This window comes from Nerophis ophidion, linkage group LG20 (genome assembly GCF_033978795.1).
Source record: "Nerophis ophidion isolate RoL-2023_Sa linkage group LG20, RoL_Noph_v1.0, whole genome shotgun sequence".
NCBI classification, from domain to species: domain Eukaryota; kingdom Metazoa; phylum Chordata; class Actinopteri; order Syngnathiformes; family Syngnathidae; genus Nerophis; species Nerophis ophidion.
The window spans coordinates 25,521,028-25,545,474 of NC_084630.1; the positions used below are offsets into that span (position 1 = coordinate 25,521,028).

General features: G+C 40.8%; 1 protein-coding gene across 2 annotated transcripts in view; it reads right to left on the bottom strand.

Annotated features, from left to right (window-relative positions):
* Positions 1–17,040: 17,040 nt before the first annotated feature.
* vegfc (vascular endothelial growth factor c) overlaps positions 17,041–24,447 on the bottom strand; it is a 56,405-nt gene continuing 48,998 nt past the window's right edge. For both annotated transcript variants that reach the window (XM_061880863.1, XM_061880862.1), the window contains one exon: positions 17,041–23,031. In XM_061880863.1, the coding sequence (XP_061736847.1) occupies positions 22,923–23,031 (109 nt within the window). In that variant the 3' untranslated portion in view covers positions 17,041–22,922. The remainder of the gene's footprint in view (positions 23,032–24,447) is intronic.

Sequence of the window (24,447 nt, forward strand, 5' to 3'; positions counted from 1 at the left end):
GTTCAAACGAAATAAGAAGAAACACAAACAACAAACCACCACTACGTGGAACGTAACAGTACGGAGGACACAAGGTCCACAGTTTCCAAAAAACATTTTGAAATGTGGACTCGTCAGACCACAGAACACTTTTCCACTTTGCATTAGTCCATCTTAGATGAGCTCAGGTCCAGCGAAGCATTTCTGGGTGTTGTTGATAAATAGCTTTGGCTTTGCAGGGTAGAGTTTTAACTTGCACTTACAGATGTAGCGACCAACTTTTGTCACTGAAAGTGGTTTTCTGAAGTTTTCCTGAGCCCTTGTGGTGATATCTTTTACACAATGATGTCGGTTTTTGATGCAGTACCGCCTGAGGGATCGAAGGTCACGGGCATTCAATGTTGGTTTTCAGCTTTGCCGCTTACGTGCAGTGATTTTTCCAGATTCTCTGAACCTTTTTGATATTACGAATAGTAGATGGTGAAATCCCCAAATTTATTGCAACAGCTGGTTGAGAAATGTTGTTCTTAAACTGTTGGACAATTTGCTCACACATTTGTTCACAAAGTGGTGACCCTCGCCCCATACTTGTTCGAGAATGACTGAGCATTTTATGGAGGATGCTTTTATACCCAATCATGGCACCCACCTGTTCCCAATTACCCTGTTTTAACCAGTGGGATGTTCCAAATAAGTGTTTGATGAGCATTCCTCAACTTTATCAGTCTTTGTTGCAACTCGTGTCAGCTTTTTTGAAACTTGTTGCAGGTTACGAGTTCGATTGTTAAGTATCTTGTCTTTGCAGTCTATTCAATAGAATAAAGGTTGAAAAGGATTTTCAAATTGTTGTTTTCTGTTTTCATTTACGATTTACACAACGTGCCAACTTCCCTCGTTTTGGGTTTTGTATATTTATGCTCTTGTCTTCAATGATAATGTATCACATTTATTGCATCAGGTACGTTAGCCAAAAATAGGTAAACAAGCTTGCAAAAATAAATACAAAACATAAGTCAATTAAGTACTATCTATCCATCTATCTATCTATCTATCTATCCATCCATCCATCCATCCATCCCTCTATCTAACTATCTATGGAGATCTTTTTTGCAAAGGGAAAAAGGCCAGGGCTCCCACTAATTCAGCATTATGGTAAGTTGTATTTTTCATGTCCTTATTTTTGCTGCCTTTATTTGCCAAAAGTGGAAGACTTGTCCTTGGTGCAACTGGACTGGGGACCCCTGCTTTAGAAGACAAGTGCATTTTTGCCATGCGCTACAGAGGAGAGTGCCAAGGGAGGGAAATATGCTTTTTTATCCTGAACAGTGACTGAGATGCTAGGAATGAGTTTGCAGTCCTCATTTCATATTCCTTTTCTTTGACACACTGCCATCAGAATGATGAGCCCAACGCTTGGATGATATAATGACGGCGTGGCGCAGTGGTAGAGTGGCCGTGAGCAACCCGAGGGTCCCTGGTTCAATCCCCACCTAGTACCAACCTCGTCACGTCCGTTGTGTCCTTGAGCAAGACACTTCACCCTTGCTCCTGATGGGTGCTGGTTGGCGCCTTGCATGGCAGCTCCCTCCATCAGTGTGTGAATGTGTGTGTGAATGGGTAAATGTGGAAGTAGTGTCAAAGCGCTTTGAGTACCTTGAAGGTAGAAAAGCGCTATACAAGTACAACCCATTTATTTAAATGTCTAACTAGCTTTCTTTTTCTGTTTGTCCAGTACTAATAATGTATCGGTGTGTTCTGTATTTACAGAGCATTGTAATACAAGGACTGTCTTTAGTAGTGGCACCATTTCCACTAAATGTCCAGGATTGTGTATTTTCTGGTTATTACAGTTACCAGGAATGTGAATATTTCTTTCTTTTTCATATTTTGCATAAAAATGGCCACCTCTGTTATGTTTTACAATGACAACACACCCAGTTCCCAACAAAAAGTGTGTGTTGACTCGCCCTCTTTCATCAGTTTCCATTGACGCGCGCACACACACACACACACACACACACACACACACACACACACACACACACACACACACACACACACACACACACACACACACACACACACACACACACACACACACACACACACACACACACACTTATACTGGTTATCATTTGGAATGGGGACCAAGTTTTTGATCATCACTTGTGGGGACCACCCTTTGTACAGGTTGTGGAGGCATAAAAAAAAGAGGTAAAATAGCCACTCCCCAGTTAGCTCATTCATGTCTTTAAATCTCTGGATTGATGAACTAATGTGTTAATCATTCTTACTGGGGTCCCTGCGGAAAAATAGTTAATATGGTTCATGGGGACCAAATTTAAATAATTTTGCATAATTCACACATTTGTAGTGACTACTGAAGACCATTTAAAAGAAAAAAAAGTTCATATTAAATATGACATGATCCTCAGAATACAGCACAACAGCACTCCTCTTATAGGAAGTTTCACCACTTAAATGTTAAAGCAAATCCTGCATCTTCTGAGACATTACTGAAAACTGCTATTTAGCAGTAATGAAGTTGACTGCAACTCCAACTACCATATATAGAAGGATGGAAAATTCTGAATGTGAATCATTCTTTAAGGTAATAATGTTTTATAATCATGCTGTATGAAAATGTCACCCTAAGGAACACAAAACCAGATTTTGTTGTTGGAAAAATATATTAGTTTTAACTAAGGATGGATACCATTCAGAATCACAGGATAACAACTGTTTCACGTTTCAAGAAAAAATAATTTTCTCTTTTTAAATACGTAAACAAAGTAACCAAAATTTGCCTGTTGTGGGATCAATAAAGTATTATCTTATCTTACATTAAACCACAGAAATAAAGTACAAACTCATTTGAACTTTTATTTTTAACAACATTGGACATAAAGAACATAAAGAACTGTTCTGCTTAACCAGTCTTGCTGATTATCTCTTAATCTGCTCTTTCACCTGCAATCTCCTTTTTGTAGACTGTTTTATGGGCCAAAGCTTAAAAATCACTTAGGCATCTTCGGAATGGATCCGACTATCATTTAAAAAGGTTTCCCTTTAGGGCAGTGGTTCTCAACCTTTTTTCAGAGATGTACCCCCTGTGGACATTTTTTAATTCAAGTACCCCCTAATCAGAGCAAAGCATTTTTGGTTGAAAAGAAAGAGATAATGAAGAAAAATACAGCACTAAGTCATCAGTTTCTGATTTTTTTAATTGTATAACAGAGCAAAATATTGCTCATTTGTAGTGGTCTTTCTTTTTCTTTTTCTATTCGGAAAAAATGATATACAAATAACTAAAAGCTTTTTGAAAAATAAACAAGTGATTAAATTATAAATAAAGATATTCACACATAGAAGTAATCATCAACTTGAAGTGCCCTCTTTGGGGATTGTAATAGAGATCCATCTGGATCCATGAACTTTCACAAAAAAGAAATCTTTAACATCAATATTTATGGAACCTGTCCACAAAAAATCTAGCTGTCAACACTGAATATTCAATTGTTGTATTTTATTTCACAGTTTATGAACTTACATTCATATTTTGTTGATGTATGATTCAATAAATGTATTTATAAAGGATTTTTGAATTGTTGCTATTTTTAGAATATTTTTTTAAAATCTCAAGTTCCCCCAGGGGTATGCGTACACCACTGCTTTAGGGGACCTGCTTTTTTGTCCCCATACCGTCAGAGGTCCCCTAAAGGTGACTGTGTAAACAGAGCAATGTCCCCATTAAGTAAGCATGGCCAGAGAACACACACACACACACACACACACACACACACACACACACACACACACACACACACACACACAGAGATCATAAGTCAAATAGTGGTTGAATGGCAGGAAGGGAGTGTGATTGTTAATAGTGGACTTAACAGTAACATATGGTGTGAACTGTTTTTGTGTCTGTGTGTTCTTGTTTTGCAACCCTTCTTGAGACATCAACAAGGAAACGTACTTTCTATATGAGGACCTGTGAACAAGTTAGGACCGAATTTATGGTCCCAATACGGAAAACCATTGCATCTAAGAGAGAGCCAAATACTAGAGTCTGTGAACATTGCTCCAAAGTCAGGATTTTTTGGTTGATTTAATGTGAATGCATACAAAAGTAAACATTGACAGGTGCAAAGGTAGCAATATGTGATAAAACAATACAGCTGCTAAAATAGGACTTCCCTATTCATCCCCAAAAATAACCCGCCCCGTAAAACAGCTGATTTTACGACTCCCGGTGCTGACGTAAGACAACCCGCGTCTCATATGTGACCATAGGATGAACAAATACACTGCGGTACTAAGACTGTAGTGGCCATTAACAGTTAGCTTCTATAGATTAGTTGCCCAAAGTGCGGCACAGGGGCCATCTGTGGTCCGTGTCTTGTTTGTCATCGGCCTTAAGCACATTACAAAAAAACAAAACATAGAGATCTCACTTGCACCCCTGGTGGGGAAATCTATCAAAATTAGGGTGGTCCCAAACAGGAGGGATTTTTCAAATTGACTGTGTGTTGGTTTTAATGTCATGTTTTGTGATCATGTTTTCAATCAATGTTTATTCATATAACCTTGAATCACAAATGTCTCAAAGGACTGCACAAACCACTACGACTATGACATCATTTGTTTAGTTATGTTCTGTTTGGTTAAAACTCCATTAGTTCCTGTTTTTACGCATCCTTGTTTGTTTTGTCACCATGACGACCATTAGTTTAATCTGTCTCACGTGTTGGACTCATGCACCTGTTTTCAATCATCACATTACTATTTAAGCCTGTAGTTGCCAGGTAGTCGGCCTGGCGACATCACTCGTTCTATGCTTATTCCATGCCATAGTTCCATGCTCGTTCCATGCTTTTCCAAATAATTTTTTGTTTATTCATGTCACGTTTAGCGAGTTTTTTTGTTTCTTGCCCATAGTTTACGTTAAGTGTAAGTTTTGTTCATTAGCCAAGTTTTTTGTCTCTGCCTTCTGCACGCCTTTTGTTTATACTTTTTATAGAAGTAATTAAATCATGTATTTACCTTCACGCCATGTCTGGTCCAGTTCTGTTGCATCTTGTGAAAACAATCCACGCAGTAAATTGCCTCAAATTCCACAGTTTGACATTTTAAAAGTGCTACCCTGTGGTCGACATATGAAATAAAAAGTGTGTGTAAAAAATTTAAGTGCTCGCCCTCTGGCCAACATAAGTAATAATAAGTGTGTGTAAGAAAATGAAATGCGCCCACTTTGGCCAAAATTGATACCAAAAATAAAATAGATATATATAAAGAGGCATACTGTAATAACTTAAAGTAAATAATGAAGATTAAAAACCAATTAAAAACAAAAAAATTAAAAAATATAAACTACAAGCTTACCTTTTTTTTATATATAATTGCATAGTATGTATGTATTTTTAATGTTGTAAATACATATCTTTATATATCTAGAAATGGTGGTCCTAAAGAGGTTTTTTGAAGGTTTCAAGAATGTAACAAATACAAGAATGTGTGTGTGTGTGTGTCACAGACAATCAAACATCTAATCTTCTCATCACGCAGACCTGGCTAATTCTGTTCACTTCCTTCCCTCTTATGTAGTCTTGAGGTGGTGTGTGTGTGTGTGTGTGTTCTAAGTGTATTTTGCTGAACTTCAACCATAAATCAATCAATGTTTATTTATATAGCCCTAAACCACTAGTGTCTCAAAGGGCTGCACAAACCACAACACAAACCACAAAGACATCCTCGGTAGAGCCCACATAAGGGCAAGGAAAACTCACCCCAGTGGGACGTCGGTGACAGTGACAATGATGACTATGAGAAACCTTGGAGAGAACCGCATATGTAGGCAACCCCCCAGGGGACCGAAAGAAATGATACTGTGGATCCAACACAACCATTAGAGTCCTGTCCAAAGTGGATCCAACACAGTAGCTAGAGTCCCGTCCATAGTGGAGCCAACAGGAAACCATCCCAAGCGAAGGCAGATCAGCAGCGCAGAGATGTCTCCAGTTGATACAGAGGCCAGTGGTCCATCCTGGGTCCCGACTCTGGACGACCGGTCCATCCTGGGTCCCGACTCTGGACAGCCAGTACTTCATCCATGGCCACCGGACCGGACCCCTTCCACAAGGGAGAGTGGGACAGAGGAGAAAAAGAAAAGAAACGGCAGATCAACTGGTCTAAAAAGGGGGTCTATTCAAAGGCTAGAGTATACAAATGAGTTTTAAGGTGAGACTTAAATGCTTCTACTGATGTAGCATCTCGAATTGTTACCTGGAGGGCATTCCATAGTACTGGAGCCCGAACGGAAAACGCTCTATAGCCCGCAGACTTTTTTTGGGCTCTGGGAATCACTAATAAGCCGGAGTCCTTTGAATGCTGATTTCTTGCCGGGACATATGGTACAATACAATCGGCAAGTCTAGGCTGGAGTTAGTCCGTGTAGTTTTTATACGTAAGTAGTAAAACCTTAAAGTCACATCTTAAGTGCACAGGAAGCCAGTGCAGGTGAGCCAGTATAGGCGTAATATAAAGGGGTTGTACTTGTATAGCACTTTTCTACCTTCAAGGTACTCAAAGCGCTTTGACACTACTTCCACATTTACCCATTCACACACTGATGGAGGGAGCTGCCATGCAAGGCGCTAACCAGCACCCATCAGGAGCAAGTGTGAAGTGTTTTGCTCAGGACACAACGAACGTGACAAGGTTGGTACCAGGTGGGATTTGAACCAGGGACCCTCGGGTTGCGCACGGCCACTCTTCCACTGCGCCACGCCGTCCTGATGATCAAACTTTCTTGATCTTGTCAAAAGTCTAAAATCCGCATTTTGTACCAACTGTAATCTTTTAATGCTACACATGGGGAGACCTGAAAATAATATGTTACAGTAATCGAGACGAGACGAAACAAATGATCTCGCTGTTGTTAGTGGACAAAATGGAGCGAATTTTAGTGATATACAGGGATGAAAGAAGGCCATTTTAGTAACGCTTTTAATGTGTGACTCAAAGGAGAGAGTTGGGTCGAAGATAATACCCAGATTCTTTACCGAGTCGCCTTGTTTGTTTGGTTGCCAAATGTTAAAGTTGTATTATTAAATAGAGGTCGGTGTCTAGCAGGACCGATAAACAGCATTTCTGTTTTTTTATCATTGAGTTGCAAAAGTTAGCGGACACCCATTGTTTAATTTCATTAAGACACGCCTCCAGCTGACTACAATCCGGCATGTTGGTCAGCTTTAGGGGCATGTAGAGTTGGGTGTCATCAGCATAACAGTGAAAGCTAACACCGTATTTGCGTATGATGTCACCTAGCGGCAGCATGTAGATGCTGAAGAGTGCAGGGCCAAGGACCGAACCCTGGGGAACTCCACACGTTACCATAACGTAGTCTGAGGTCACATTGTTATGGGAGACGCACTGCATCCTGTCAGTAAGATAGGAGTTCAACCAAGACAGGGCTAAGTCTGACATACCAATTCGTGTTTTGATACGCTCTAATAAAATATTATGATCGACGGTATCAAAAGCAGCTATAAGATCGAGGAGCAGCAACATAGATGACGCATCAGAATCCATTGTTAGCAATAGATAATTAGTCATTTTTGCGAGGGCTGTCTCCGTAGAGTGATTTGCCTTGAAACCGGATTGAAAGGTTTCACATAGATTGTTAGACGCTATATGTTCATTTAGTTGCTCTGCAACAATTTTTTCGAGGATTTTTGAAATAAAGGGAAGGTGAGACACCGGTCGGTAGTTTACCCCGAGGTCAGGGTCGAGGTTAGGTCTTTTAAGGAGAGGATGAATAACCACTTTTTTGAATGCTAGGGGAACAGTGCCAGACGAAAGTTATAAGTTTATAATATTTAGCACTGATTGACCTAATAATACAAAGAGCTCCTTGATAAGTTACCCAGAAAGTGGGTCAAGTAAACATGTTGTTTTATTCCATTTACATTTTGTAACAATTCTTCTAATGTTATTTTATCAAAACGAGAGAAACTATTTTGGAGGGCAGAATCCGCCGTATATACAGTCGTATCTGTGTTAATAGAACCTAGTTGTAAATGGGACGCATTGTATTTAATCTCCTTTCTAATGAGTTCAATTTTCTTATTAAAGAATTTCATAAAGTCATCTGCCGAGTGGGTGGAGCTACTGGAAGGAGTCCCTTGTTGGGTTAGCAAAGCTACGTACTAAACACAAATTTAGGATCGTTTTCCAACATGTCAGTTCCTGGAAACTGAAGCAAAAACATTCACAAACTCTGGGTCACTGAGACATGTTGTTACACTATTATCATACAGTAAAGGTATTACTCTCCTAAGATGTAGAAAATATCCATCCATCCATCATCTTCCGCTTATCCGAGGTCGGGTCGCGGGGGCAACAGCCTAAGCAGGGAAACCCAGACTTCCCTCTCCCCAGCCACTTCGTCTAGCTCTTCCCGGGGGATCCCGAGGCGTTCCCAGGCCAGCCGGGAGACATAGTCTTCCCAACGTGTCCTGGGTCTTCCCCGTGGCCTCCTACCGGTTGGACGTGCCCTAAACACCTCCCTAGGGAGGCGTTCGGGTGGCATCCTGACCAGATGCCCGAACCACCTCATCTGGCTCCTCTCGATGTGAAGGAGCAGCGGCTTTACTTTGAGTCCCTCCCGGATGGCAGAGCTTCTCACCCTATCTCTAAGGGAGAGCCCCGCCACACGGCGGAGGAAACTCATTTCGGCCGCTTGTACCCGTGATCTTATCCTTTCGGTCATGACCCAAAGCTCATGACCATAGGTGAGGATGGGAACGTAGATCGACTGGTAAATTGAGAGCTTTGCCTTCCGGCTCAGCTCCTTCTTCACCACAACGGATCGGTACAACGTCCGCATTACTGAAGACGCCGCACCGATCCGCCTGTCGATCTCACGATCCACTCTTCCCTCACTCGTGAACAAGACTCCTAGGTACTTGAACTCCTCCACTTGGGGCAGGGTCTCCTCCCCAACCCGGAGATGGCACTCCACCCTTTTCCGGGCGAGAACCATGGACTCGGACTTGGAAGTGCTGATTCTCATTCCGGTCGCTTCACACTCGGCTGCGAACCGATCCAGCGAGAGCTGAAGATCCCGGTCAGATGAAGCCATCAGGACCACATCATCTGCAAAAAGCAGAGACCTAATCCTGCGGTTACCAAACCGGAACCCCTCAACGCCTTGACTGCGCCTAGAAATTCTGTCCATAAAAGTTATGAACAGAATCGGTGACAAAGGACAGCCTTGGCGGAGTCCAACCCTCACTGGAAATGTGTTCGACTTACTGCCGGCAATGCGGACCAAGCTCTGGCACTGATCGTACAGGGAACGGACCGCCACAATAAGACAGTCCGATACCCCATACTCTCTGAGCACTCCCCACAGGACTTCCCGAGGGACACGGTCGAATGCCTTCTCCAAGTCCACAAAGCACATATAGACTGGTTGGGTAAACTCCCATGCACCCTCAAGAACCCTGCCGAGAGTATAGAGCTGGTCCACAGTTCCACGACCAGGACGAAAACCACACTGTTCCTCCTGAATCCGAGGTTCGACTATCCGACGTAGCCTCCTCTCCAGTACACCTGAATAAACCTTACCGGGAAGGCTGAGGAGTGTGATCCCACGATAGTTGGAACACACCCTCCGGTCTCCCTTCTTAAAGAGAGGAACCACCACCCCGGTCTGCCAATCCAGAGGTACCGCCCCCGATGTCCACGCGATGCTGCAAAGTCTTGTCAACCAAGACAGCCCCACAGCATCCAGAGCCTTAAGGAACTCCGGGCGGGTCTCATCCACCCCTGGGGCCTTGCCACCGAGGAGCTTTTTAACTACCTCAGCGACCTCAGCCCCAGAAATAGGAGAGTCCACCACTGATTCCCCAGGCACTGCTTCCTCATAGGAAGACGTGTTGGTGGGATTGAGGAGGTCTTCGAAGTATTCCTTCCACCTATCCACAACATCCGCAGTCGAGGTCAGCAGAACACCATCCGCACCATACACGGTGTTGATAGTGCACTGCTTCCCCTTCCCGAGGCGGCGGACGGTGGTCCAGAATCGCTTCGAAGCCGTCCGGAAGTCGTTTTCCATGGCTTCCCCGAACTCTTCCCATGTCCGAGTTTTTGCCTCCGCGACCGCTGAAGCTGCACACCGCTTGGCCTGTCGGTACCTGTCCACTGCCTCCGGAGTCCTATGAGCCAAAAGGACCCGATAGGACTCCTTCTTCAGCTTGATGGCATCCCTCACCGCTGGTGTCCACCAAGGGGTTTTAGGATTGCCGCCCCGACAGGCACCAACTACCTTGCGGCCACAGCTCCGATCTGCCGCCTCGACAATAGAGGTGCGTAACATGGTCCACTCGGACTCAATGTCTAGCACCTCCCTCGTGACATGTTCAAAGTTCTTCCGGAGGTGGGAATTGAAACTTTGTCTGACAGGAGACTCTGCCAGACGTTCCCAGCAGACCCTCACAATGCGTTTGGGCCTCCCAGGTCTGTCCGGCATCCTCCCCCACCATCGCAGCCAACTCACCACCAGGTGGTGATCGGTAGAAAGCTCCGCCCCTCTCTTCACCCGAGTGTCCAAAACATGAGGCCGCAAATCCGATGACACAACTACAAAGTCGATCATGGAACTGCGGCCTAGGGTGTCCTGGTGCCAAGTGCACATATGGACACCCTTATGTTTGAACATGGTGTTTGTTATCGACAAACTGTGACGAGCACAAAAGTCCAATAACAAAACACCACTCGGGTTCAGATCCGGGCGGCCATTCTTCCCAATCACGCCTCTCCAGGTTTCACTGTCGTTGCCAACGTGAGCGTTGAAGTCTCCCAGTAGGACAAGGGAATCACCCGGGGGAGCACTTTCCAGTACTCCCTCGAGTGTTCCCAAAAAGGGTGGGTACTCTGAACTGCTGTTTGGTGCATAAGCACAAACAACAGTCAAGACCCGTCCCCCCACCCGAAGGCGGAGGGAGGCTACCCTTTCGTCCACCGGGTTGAACTCCAACGTACAGGCTTTGAGCCGGGGGGAAACAAGAATTACCACCCCAGCCCGTCGCCTCTCACTGCCGGCAACGCCAGAGTGGAAGAGGGTCCAATCCCTCTCGAGAGAAGTGGTTCCAGAGCCCTTGCTGTGCGTCGAAGTGAGTCCGACTATATCCAGCCGGAATTTCTCGACTTCGCGCACTAGCTCAGGCTCTTTCCCCCCCAGTGACGTGACGTTCCACGTCCCAAGAGCTAGCTTCTGTAGCCGAGGATCGGACCGCCAAGTGCCCTGCCTTCGGCTGTCACCCAGCTCACAATGCACCCGACCTCTATGGCCCCTGCTATGGGTGGTGAGCCCATTGGAGGGGTATGTAGAAAATATTTATGTTCAAAAAAAAAAAAAAAAAAACATAAACATAAATGTAGAAAATATTTATGTTCAAAAAAAGAAATATTAAATTGTATTATTCATAATTAAATTATTTGTTTTAGTATTTTGTATTTCATAAGTTGATTTAATATAAATATATATACAGTACCCGGCTGGCCTGGGAACGCCTCGGGAATCCCCGGGAGGAGCTGGACGAAGTGGCTGCGGAGAGGGAAGTCTGGGCTTCTCTGCTTAGGCTGCTGCCCCCGCGACCCGACCTCGCATAAGCAGAAGAAAATGGATGGATGGATGGATATATACAGTTTACTTTGCGCCTATAACACGATGTCCACAGTTTACACAAACAATTTGAAATGTGGACTCGTCAGCCCACAGAACACTTTTCCACTTTAGACGAGCTCGGGCACAGCAAAGTGTTTCTGGGTGTTGTTGATAAATGGCTTTCACTTTGCATAGTAGTTTTATCTTGCACTTACAGATGTAACGACAAACTGTAGTTACTGAGAGGGTTTTTCTGAAGTGTTGCTGAGCCCATGTGGTAATATCCTTTACACACTGATGTCGCTTTTTGGTGTAGTACCGCCTAAGGGATTGAAGGTCTCAAATATCGTCGCTTACATGCAGTGATTTCTCCAGATTCTCTGAAACTTTTGATGATGTTACAAACCTTAAATAATGAAATCCCTAAATTCCTTGCAATAGCTCGTTGAGAAACTTTGTTTTTAAACTGTTTGAAAATTTGTCCACGCATTTGTTCACAAAGTGGTGACCCTTGGCCCATCCTTGTTTGTGAACGATTGAGCATTTCATGGACGCTGCTTTTATACCCAATCATGGCACCCACCTGTTCCCAATTAGCCTGTTCACCTGTGGGATGTTCCAAATAAGTGTTTGATGAGCATTCCAAAACTTTCTCTGTCTTTCTTGCCCCTTGTGGCAGCTTTTTTGAAACATGTTTCAGGCACCAAATTCCAAACGAGCTAATATTAGCAAAAAATAACAACTTTTTCCGGTTCAAACGTTAAGTATCTTGTTTTTCTAATCTATTCAATTGAATACGGGTTCAAAAGGATTTGCAAATCATTATATTCTGTTTTTATTTAAAATTTACACAACTTGCCAACTTCAGTGCTTTTGGGTTTTGCACATTTAAATTAGAATATACAGTAACTACTGCCTATTTTAATATTAATAAATAAAGATTACAATAAATCAAGATGAGTTAAAGTGAGAGCAGCCAGCTGTTTCTATTTACAGCCATCAAAATGTCATTGGGAAGGTCTACTCAACTGGTTGCCAGCGGGCAAAATCCGGCCCGCCAAGGCTTTTATAATGGCCCGCTTGATGGGTTAAGTTGTTCATGTATGCAATACTCCCACCAGCCTACAGGGGGCAACAGCGCGTGTTCATATGTGTCATAATGAAGCAGCGGCGGGTAAGTAGAAGAAGACTACTCATTCAACCCTAAATAAAAATCCAAATAAATTGCGAAAATCTTACTTTTAACAACGACTGGACGACGACGTATTAAAGTTTCGCCCACAGCAAGGGCTCAAGTCTTTGATTACTGTTGGACCTTGTAAGCCAATGTGGTTAATTATATAATGTATAATTAATCATCTTATAATACCGGAAGTACCATGTGCTTGTATTTAGCCACTTAGAAGAGTGACTTGGACTCGAGTCAGACTCGAGTCATGAATTTGATGACTTTAGACTCGACTCGACAAAATGTAAAAAGACTTGCAACTCGACTTAGACTTTAACATCAATGACTTGTGACTTGACTTCGACTTGAGCCTTTTGACTTGACATGACTTGCAACTTTCCCCAAAACCCAACGATTAAAAAGTTATTCATGAGCGCTCCGTATCTTCCATTGTGTACGCGTGTTTGTCGGCGGGTGTGTGATGACAGCCTGTGCGCTACCTGTCAGTACAACAGCCAATCAAATTACATCCACGTTGTTTTCGTCACACAGCATTCACCCAATCAAATTGCAGGAAAACCAACAAACAAGAGCTTTCAAACAACAGAAGAATAAGTGAAGAAAATTATGCCTTGAAGTGTTTCGTTCGGGTATTAAAACTACGACTTGGTCAACAAAACAGGAATTGCCGTATGCAAAACATGCGGTTGGAAGATTACAGAGGGAGACGCATCAATTTACAACTTCGTTCGGCATTTGAAGTTGCACAAAGGGTAAGTTTTGAATGTAAGCTGACGTTTATTGATGTCAATTTACAACTTCGTTCGACATTTGAAGTTGCACAAAGGGTAAGTTTTGAATGTAAACTGACGTTTATTGGCTGAGTAACGTGACTTTTATTTGCTGTGTAGTTAAATCAGTGAGGCTGTAAACTCACTGCTCACGTTAGAACCATAGACATCTTATAAGTAGACGTAGCATCGAGCGCTACTGCCTATTGCCGCAGACGAGACGCGGGGCCGCCATCTTGGAGTGGTGATCCCCTCCACTCAGTGCAATTCATTTGGCAGGAGCAATGAACAGTCAGCGCATTTAATTTATATTAACTCACTGAATACCACTTATATTCACGCGCTTTTTTGTCATACGTGTAACTATGATAAAGGACACATGTTTTGGCGTGTTCATAATTTGCTTAACAGTAATAGAATATTCTTATATGCTATAAGTGACCAGACGTCTGAGATCAAAACTGGGAATATGATCCCAGAGAAGGGGAAAAAACAGTCAGCTAATTTGAAGTTGAATAAACAATATGATTAGGTTGTATATACATGTGTATATCCTACATAAACAATGTATGAATACATTAGATATCTATATATCTTACGCACCTATAGACTAGAGGTTCTCAAATGGGGGTACATGATATTTTTTTAAATATTCTAAAAATAGCAACAACTCAAAATCCTTTATAAATATATTTATTGAAAAATACTTCAACAAAATATGAATGTAAATTCATAAACTGTGAAAATAAATGCAACAATGCAATATTCAGTGTTGACAGCTAGATTTTCTTGTGGACATGTTCCATAAATATTGATGTTAAAGATTTCTTTTTTGTGAAGAAATGTTTGGAATTAAGTTGATGAATCCAGATGGATCTCTATTACAATCCCCAAAGAGGGCACTTTAAGTTGATGATTACTTCTATGTGGAGAAATATTTATTTATAATTGAATCACTTGTTTATTTTTCAACAAGTTTTTAGTTATATTTACATCTTTTTTTTAAAAAATAGTTCAAGAAAGACCACTACAATTGTGCAATATAAAGACAAACATAGTCAAATAAAGGTCAGTTAAAATGTATACTATATTAAGAATATAGTACATATTCCGTAGAGCCCTGACATCTAACAAGTACAGCACTGTTCATTGTTATGTTCATGCATTTGTTGTTTTTCATGTGTACGCACACATAAACACATACAGTATGAGATGATATGAATGAGATAAGGTAACAACATGATATAAACTGCTGATGAACTAGTTACAATGCAATATTCCATGGAAATACAATTTTAACACTTTTGTGCAAATATGTACAGTTGCACTAGTTTTTTCAAATGTGTTTATACGGTAAAGAAATGATTAAATGTTTAGAATAACTGGTTAATAGTGCTATTATGAAGTGCAATGTCAGCACTGTTTTTTTTATAATAAATACATACAGCGTTTTAAAAGCATACACAATCTGTGTAAATATATTAGTCTGTGGTTAAAAAGACTTGACATGACTCGAAACCCAAAATGCAGGACTTGGGACTTGACTTGAGACTTGAGGGCAAAGACTTGCGACTTACTTGTGACTTGCAAAACAATGACTTGGTCCCACCTCTGCCACTTAGTCTTTAAAAATAATTTTTCTACTAAGGTAAAAGTGCAAAGGTACATAACCAGGACCGAAGTGTGTCCACAGGAGATTGGGAATCTCATAAGAATGTAGGTGTCAGGAGGAAGATTAAAGACATTAGCAACACCAGGTAGGAGGTCCACGGATAGGGACATAGGATAGGATTCGGAGGTTACCCGATTTAAACTAATCATAGGAATAATGACAAGGAAATATAGACAGGCCAGACTTTCTGGCATCAAGATAAGACCCACAAGGTGAGGGGGTCTATTAGAAATGGTATTTAAACACAAATGTTCCAACGGGACAGCTGAATGAATAGATTTGGCACACGTCTTATCCTAGAGCTCTCCCGTCCAAAGGCAAAACCTAGTAACTCACTTCTAGCTGATTTTGAGAAAACCAATCTATCTTGATGCTGTCTTACAAAGATTTACAAAGTCATCAAACATATAGATGTTTTCTTGAGATTTCATTTTCTTGCCGATTGAGCCATGGATTGAATCTGCTCTCATGAATGTGTGCCCTTTCTCCAGATATTTTATCAGAATCTCAGGTGGGCCCCATTCTGCGTTTGCACATTGGGCAAGAGCCGTGTACAGCGTCCAGTTTTTATTTTGAGCTCCACAGTTATCTGCCCAAAAGAGTATGCAAGGGGAAGAATCAAGAACAATACATTTAATGAAGGTGCTTGCAACGTCCTGGGCCAATCTTCCAAATATCCCCTCGTGCCATAACATCACATAATCAGGTTGACTGTCGGCCCCCATTCGTGCAAATGTCTCATTAAAGACAATAAGGCGACTGACAAAGAAGCTCCGATTGGTCCCTTGAGATACTAGGTTTTTCTGTTGTATCTACGTGGTTATGTGGTAGTTGCTAGGTCCTGCCATGCGCATAACAGCTTACTTACGGAACAAATTACAATATCGCATACACTAATGTAAAGCATATCACCTAGGAACTCCAAAATTATTATCAGCTCAGTTTTGACCAAAATTGAGTTACTGGGTTTTGCCTTTGGACGGGAGAGCTGCAGCTCTAGTCCGGGGCTCGCTGAAACAAATACAGCTTTTTGTTTGACGATTCCTCTTTGGCATACGACCATCAAATAAACAACATCACGAACACTGTGTTCCAGACAAGAAGCAACAATGGTAGAAATCCACAAAGATTTGACCAAGTTTTGTGATGAAGGTGACATAAAACTTGGTCAATCTTTGTAAGTCGATATTGAGCATAAATATATTTAGGCTTTAGTTTTGTATTGGAATTGCTGACCTTGTGATGTTTTTTAAATTTGTGGCCGTGTTGGTTTTTGTCTTCGAGTAACTCTTTAATTGGAATTGAGTCACATACTGTCGATGTTGTTAAATTTCTATATGTGTAAACATGCATCCAGCACCGTGGAACAGGGGTTAGTGTGTCTGCCTCACATTACCAAGTTCCTGAGTAGTCGTGGGTTCAATGGGCTCGGGATCCTTCTGTGTGGAGTTTGCATGTCCTCCCCGTGACTGCGTGGGTTCCCTCTGGGTACTCCGGCTTCCTCCCACTTCCAAAGACATGCACCTGGGGATAGGTTGATTGGAAACACTAAATTGGCCCTAGTGTGTGAATGTGAGTGTGAATGTTGTCTATCTGTTGGCCCTGCGATGAGGTGGCGACTTGTCCAGGGTGTACAACACCTTCCGCCCGATTGTAGCTGAGATAGGCACCAGCGCCCATCATGACCCTAAAGGGAATAAGCGGTAGAAAAGGGATGGATGGATGCGTAAACATATGCAGTTGTGTCACTGTATTAACAAATAATGTTCTATTTTATTCACGTAAAATACAAAATGGACATTGTTTATGTAAAATACACAATTGATGCTATACTTTTGTAATGTTTATGTTTATATTTTCAGTTTTACAATTCTAAATGAAAAAGAAATTAAAGACATTAAACAAGGCATATAATTTGAATTTAATGAAAATGACTGAAAATAAGCCTGGGGTCTAGGGGGTAACTTGTGTTCACATCCACAGGAACTACATGGGTTAGCCTACTCTATGCAGTATTTACAACCTTACAAGTGTTCACTTCACAGCCACAGATGTTCATCTTTACATTATTTACACATTATTTTGGCATTTTTCCTTTGATGGCCCTGACATGAGCCTTCCTGGCAAATTACTGAGCAGCTTGCATTTTCCTTTTTGTTTCAGATTTAGTGGATTCTGCCTCAGACCTTATAGCCAATTTGTCGACTCCCTCTTCACTTTTAACTGCTCCAAATCCAAAAATCTTAAAAAGTACAAACAATGTTTATTCAATTAGCTAACTTGTTTTATCTGAACAGCCATTTGTGATTTATAGCATGAAATAAAAAACTTGCAGGCATGTTGTTTATGTTTCAAAATGATTCCACTATTCAATGTCAAATAATGAACAAAATGTCAGCTACAGTCTTGTCCTAAAAAAACAATGGAAATGAAATGTAGCATTTACGTGTCTGCCGCAATCGTGTGTTCTTAAATGTTTATTCCTCGTCTTCCCTGTGGAGAGCAGTTTTGATTTGGGCTTACATGGTAAACAACTAAAATGAATGTTTTGGGCATTGTTTTATCCAGACGCATACATTTGTCCACATGTGGCCAAGTAGACGCATCGTGGGTTGGACGTAGTCGACATCGCTAAAGGAAAAATCTAAGGAAGAGAATCCCTCTGCCATCTTCCACTAGTTTTTTTTAATATATAAATTGCCCGCTTGAATATTTACACTTCTCTTCTCCGACTCTCTCGTCGTCATTTGGGATGGGTGCGTCTGTTGTGATTTCCCTTCCTGGTTCGATGACCTGCCCAATCTCGCCTCTGATTGGCCTATCCATAACGTTTTGCCCTAATCTTAACCAATCGTGACTCATCATAGTACACCAATCAACCAATCATGGATTTTCTTATACGTAAACCAATCAATCATCATTGATATTTTTCCCGAATATTTTGTCCCCTGCCTGTGAAGTTGCTTCGCTATGTAGTTACGATTTTTAAGTTAATAATTTGTAATGGAAAACCATAGTTTTTACCACTGCACTATCAAAAAATGTACTCATTACGGGAAAACCGTAGTTGTTGGCAGGTTTGGCAAAGAGACGGATCAAGATTTTACCACACATTGTAGGTCGGAAAAAACAAAGAAAAACGGAAAATATTTTTTTATATTTTCACAGAGATAAAAGAAGACAGATTTCTGACTATAGACGTAAAAATCACATGCCTGTATTAAACTGTAGAAAGAATATAATTAAAAATAAGGAACATCAACCCCCAACACGACTTGTGTTTGTAACTTCATACTCCTAACTAGCTGCACACGCTGGAATCCAGTAGCGAGGGAAAAATAATGAATTTACTGACAATGCAAAAGTGAAGTGAATTATATTTATATAGCGCTTTTCTCTAGTGACTAAAAGAGCTTTACATAGTGAAGCCCAATATCTAAGTTACATTTAAACCAGTGTGGGTGGCACTGGGAGCTGGTGGGTGAAGTGTTTTGCCTGAGGACACAAGAGCTGAGACAAGGATGGCAGAAGCGGGGATCGAACCTGGAACCCTCAAGTTGCTGGCAACCGAGCTAAGCTGCCCCTATGTGTTAACTTTGTAATTGAGTAAATTAAGTCTCGAGGGAATATAACCCGTGGAGGCACTTTATGACGAAACATCCATATTTTGATGTCCGGCCCCAAAGCCGTTGGACTCTTAAAACTGTGGCCCTCTTGATTAGAGAGTTGAAAAGCCAAGTTATAGGGAATACAGAAAAGAAAAAAGTAGCTTTTGTGTTGTTCATGTACTGAGCCATGTCCGTCTTAATTACAGGGTTTCCCCCAGGATGCCAATACACTTGTGGTGACGTGGGCATGGCTCGGAGCTTCATCTGCATGATTTAAAATGGCTCCAAAAAATTATACATACTTTTAAAAAAAAAAATGTGTTGTCAAAAATTAGCAATAACATTTTTTGTCGTCTATTATTTTGTTTTGCTCTATTTTTCAGTTGTTGGTGTTTTTTGTACAAAACCCAAAACCAGTGAAGTTGGCATGTTGTGTAAATGGTAAATAAAAACAGAAAAGAAATATTTGCAAATCCTTTTTAACTTGTATTCAATTGAATAGACTGTAAAGACAAGATATTTAATGTTCGAACTGAGAAACATATATATTTTTTGCAAATAATCATTAACTTTGAATCTAGTGGCAGCAACAAATTGCAAAAAAGTTGGCACAGGGGCATTTTTACCACTGTGTTACATGGCCTTTCCTTTTAACAACACTCAGTAAACGTTTGGGAAGTGAGGAGACACATTTTTTAAGCTTTTCAGGTTGACGGACAGCTTAAATTGTTAAAACAGTCCGGGGTCTCCGTTGTGGTATTTTAGGCTTCATATGGCAGCACACATTTTCAATGGGAGACAGGTCTGGACTACAGGCAGGCCAGTCTAGTACCCGCACTCTTTTACTCTGAAGCCACGCTGTTGTTACACGTGGCTTGGCATTGTCTTGCTGAAATAAGCAGGGGTGTCCATGATAACCTTGCTTGGATGGCAACATACTGTATGTTGCTCAAAAACCTGTGTGTACCTTTCAGCATTAATGGTGCCTTCACAGATGTGTAAGTGACCCATTCCTTGGGCACTAATACACCCCCATACCATCACAGATGCTGGCTTTTCAACCCATAACAGTTCAGATGCTTCTTTTCCTCTTTGATGAGCATTCCTCAACTTTAATAACTTCAAGGAGACGTGGTGACCCTCGTCCCATCCTTGTTTGTGAATGATTGAGCATTTCATGGAAGCTGGTTATATACCCAATCATGGCACCCAGCTGATATCAATTACCCTGTTAACTGGTGGGATGTTCCAAATAAGTGTATGATGAGCATTCCTAAATTTTCAACAGTCTTTTTTGCTAATTGTGCCAGCTTTTTTGAAACATGTTGCAGGCATCAAATTCAAAATGAGCCAACATTTGCAAAAAATAAAGTTTTCCAGTTCGAACATTACGTATCTTGTCTTTGCAGTCTATTCAATTGAATATAAGTTGAAAAGGATTTGCAAATCATAGTATTCTGTTTTAATTTACCATTTAAACAACGTGCCAACTTCATTGGTTTTGGGTTTTGTGCAATGTACTTTGTTAAAATCTTTTAAAGTTTCTAGAGCAGGGGTCACCAACCTTTTTGAAACCAAGAGCTACTTCTTGGGTAATGATTAATGTGAAGGGCTACCAGTTTGATACACACTTAAATAAATTGCCAGAAATAGCCAATTTGCTCAATTTACCTTTAATAAATACATCTATATATATATAAAAAATGGGTATTTCTGTCTGTCAGTGCGTCATTAATTTTTTTTCCTTTCACGGAAAGTTTTTTGTAGAGAATAAATGATGAAAAAAAAAAACACTTAATTGAACGATTTAAAAGAAGAGAAAACACGAAAAAAATTACAATTAAATTTTGAAACATTTTCAATTTCGAAAAAAAAAACTTTGAAATAAGATTTAAATTTGATTCTACAGATTTTCTAGATTTGCCAGAATATTTTATTATTTATTTTAATCATAATAAGTTTGAAGAAATATTTAAAAAAATATTCTTCGTCGAAAAAAAAAGAAGCTAAAATGAAGAATTAAATTAAAATGTATTTATTATTCTTTACAATAAAAAAAAAATACTTGAAAATTGATTTAAATTGTCAGGAAAGAAGAGGAAGGAATTTAAAAGGTAAAAAGGTATATGTGTTTAAAAATCCTAAAATCATTTTTAAGGTTGTATTTTTTCTCTAAAATTGTCTTTCTGAAAGTTATAAGAAGCAAAGTAAAATAATAATAAATTAATTTAAACAAGTGAAGACCAAGTCTTTAAAATATTTTCTTGGATTTTCAAATTCTATTTGAGTTTTGTCTTTCTTAGAATTAAAATTGTCAAGCAAAGCGAGACCAGTTTGCTAGTAAATAAATACAATTTTAAAAATAAAGGCAGCTCAATGGTAAGTGCTGCTATTTGAGCTATTTTTAGAACAGGCCAGCAGCCGACTCAACTGGTCCTTACGGGCGACCTGGTCACCGCGTTGGTGACCCCTGTTCTAGAGACTTCTCCAATCCTTTTAGTGACATTGTCTTTATTAAAAACGACTACCAACACATGTAGCATATTTTCTGGTGTGATTATACACTGTACTACACAGTGGACTAGTGGTTAGAGTGTCCACCCTGAGATCAGTAGGTTGTGAGTTCAACCCCTGGCTGGTAAGGGTTGGAATTGGGGGTTAAATTGCCAAAAATGACACCCGGGCGTGGCCACTGCTGCTGCCCACTCCTCACCTCCCAGGGGGTGGTCAAGGGGGTGTGTCAAATGCAGAGGACAAATTTCACCACACCTATTGTGTGTGTGTGACAATCATTGGTACTTTAAATCCCTCTTTACTTCTTTACGTCTGTGGCGAACAACATGAGCTGCAGCGAGCCTGATGTCACACTTGCTTCAGCTTTGCACAGCTGCCATTTCTGTCCTTGAAAGAGCACCACTGTCCTCTTAATGTTTGCACATTGCACATTTTGTTGATCGCTGTGCACAGGTATATCTGGGATAGTGTTTTCCCGATACCAATATTTTGATACCGGTACCATAATTATTTTGATACTTTTCGGTACTTTTCTAAATAATGGGGATTACAAAAAATTGCATTATTGGCTTCATTTTAACAAACAATCTTAGGGTACATTAAAGATTTGTTTCTTTTTGCAATTTTGTCCTTAAATAAAATAGTGAACATACTAAACAACTTGTCTTTTATTAGTTAGTAAACAAACAATGACTCCATATTGTGTAATTTATCATTCTATTATTTGTCAACCTTATTAAGGACAAGTGGTAGACAATTAATTATTAATCTACTTGTTCATTTACTGTTAATATCTGCTTATGTTCTCTTTTAACATGTTCTATCTACACTTCTGTTAAAATGTAATAATCGCTTATTCTTCTGTTGTTCGGTACTTGATACCGGTACTTTTCAGAGGCGGTATAGAACTAAAAATGATTCATTAGTATCGCAGTACTATACTAATACCGGTATACCGTACAACCCTAATCTGGGCTCTATTAAAGTACGACCACATCGCAGACATGCTGCCTCTGCTCCAGACAATTGCGTGCGTCTTAGTTATATAATCACAACAACCTGTTTTGGTGGAGCTGTTTCCGTGATCAAAGCCTTTTTTTGATTGACCGCATTTTTGGAGCAGCACCTGTGTGCAAATAATAGGCTATAAGTAGCCAATATAAGACATTTGTTTTCACGTTGTTTTAGAGGTGTGGCCGCTTTTATTTTGCCACGGCGTGGTGACACAATTGATTAAACGTAGGGGAAACCCTGAATTACTATATGAAAAACACCTGATGTGGCGATAAGCCCCGTTAGCTTTCTTGTTGCACTCGGAAGTACATTCTGGAGCAACTGGCAGACATTATCGTCCTCGATGTTCATCACAGTTGACAAAAAACGCCTGTGTTTACTTCCTCACTTTCTTTAAAGTGTCATTATAGTCCAAGGAAATGTCTAATCAGGGCCAATGGATCAACATGACATTGCTGACCATGTCCTTGCTTAATTTCACTGCTCAAAAATGCGAGGGTTAGTCCAGTCGTTTCCAGTGGGACGGTACACAGCGGCACACTTCTTCAGTGAACAAAAAGCCCGGTTCACACCTTCGTCTCCTGACTTCACATGGAGGCCTGAGACAACTGTAAAAAAATAATTTCATTGAAACGACAATATAACATTTATAATAACAAGACATTGATATGCACTCATATTGCTTATTTGAAAAAACATAGCAGTGCTGTCCCGATCCGAAATTGATCACAACAAGCTCAGACCATTATTGTATCACTTCAGGTAATATTACACTTAAATAAACATACAATTATGACAGTGGCGCATAGCGGCTGTTGTTGTTGTTGATCCCAGCGGGCAGAGAAGGCAAGTTACGTGCAGGTAGAAGGAAAGTAATAAAAATCAAGCAGGAACTCAGGAAACAGAAAACTATGGCATACACTACATAGTAATCCATCAATAAATGAGACAAGGTGGACTTACAAAACCCAAAACCAGTGAAGTTGGCGCGTTGTGTAAATGGTAAATAAAAACAAAATTCAATGATTTGCAAATCCTTTTCAACGTATATTTAATTGAACAGACTGCAAAGACAAGCTATTTAATGTTCGAACTGGAAAACGTTATTTGCAAATATTAGCTCATTTGGAATTTGATGCCTGCAATATGTTTAAAAAAATTGAGGAATGCTCATCAAACTCTTATTTGGAACATCCCACAGGTGAACAGGCTAATTGGGAACAGGTGGGTACCATGATTGGGTATAAAAGCAGCTTCCGTAAAATGCTCAGTCATTCACAAACAAGGATGGGGCGAGGGTCACCACTTTGTGAACAAATGCGTGAGCAAATTGTTTAACAGTTTAAGAACAACATTTCTCAACAAGCTATTGCAAGGAATGTAGGAATTTCCCCATCTTAAGGTCCGGAATGTCATCAAAAGGTTCAGAGAATTTGGAGAAATCACTGCATGTAAGGGCTTCACGGTGGCAGAGGGGTTAGTGCGTCTGCCTCACAATACGAAGGGCCTGAGTAGTCAGGGTTCAATCCCGGGCTCGGTATCTTTCTGTGTGGAGTTTGCATGTCCTGCCCGTGACTGCGTGGGTTCCCTCCGGGTATTCCGGCTTCCTCCCACTTCCAAAGACATGCACCTGGGGATAGGTTGATTGGCAACACTAAATTGGCCCTAGTGTGTGAATGTGAGTGTGAATGTTGTCTGTCTATCTGTGTTGGCCCTGCGATAAGGTGGCGACTTGTCCAGGGTGTACTCCGTCTTCAGCCTTGATTGTAGCTATGATAGGCACTAGCGCCCCCCGCTACCCCAAAAGGACTAAGCGGTAGAAAATGGATTGACTGCATGTAAGCGATGATACTACAGACCTTCGATCCCTCAGGCGGTACTATATCAGAAAGCGACATCAGTGTGTAAAGGATATCACCTCATTGGCTCAGGAACACTTCAGAAAACCACTGTCAGTAACTACAGTTGGTCACTACATCTGTAAGTGCAAGTTAAAACTCTACTATGCAAAGCGAAAGCCATTT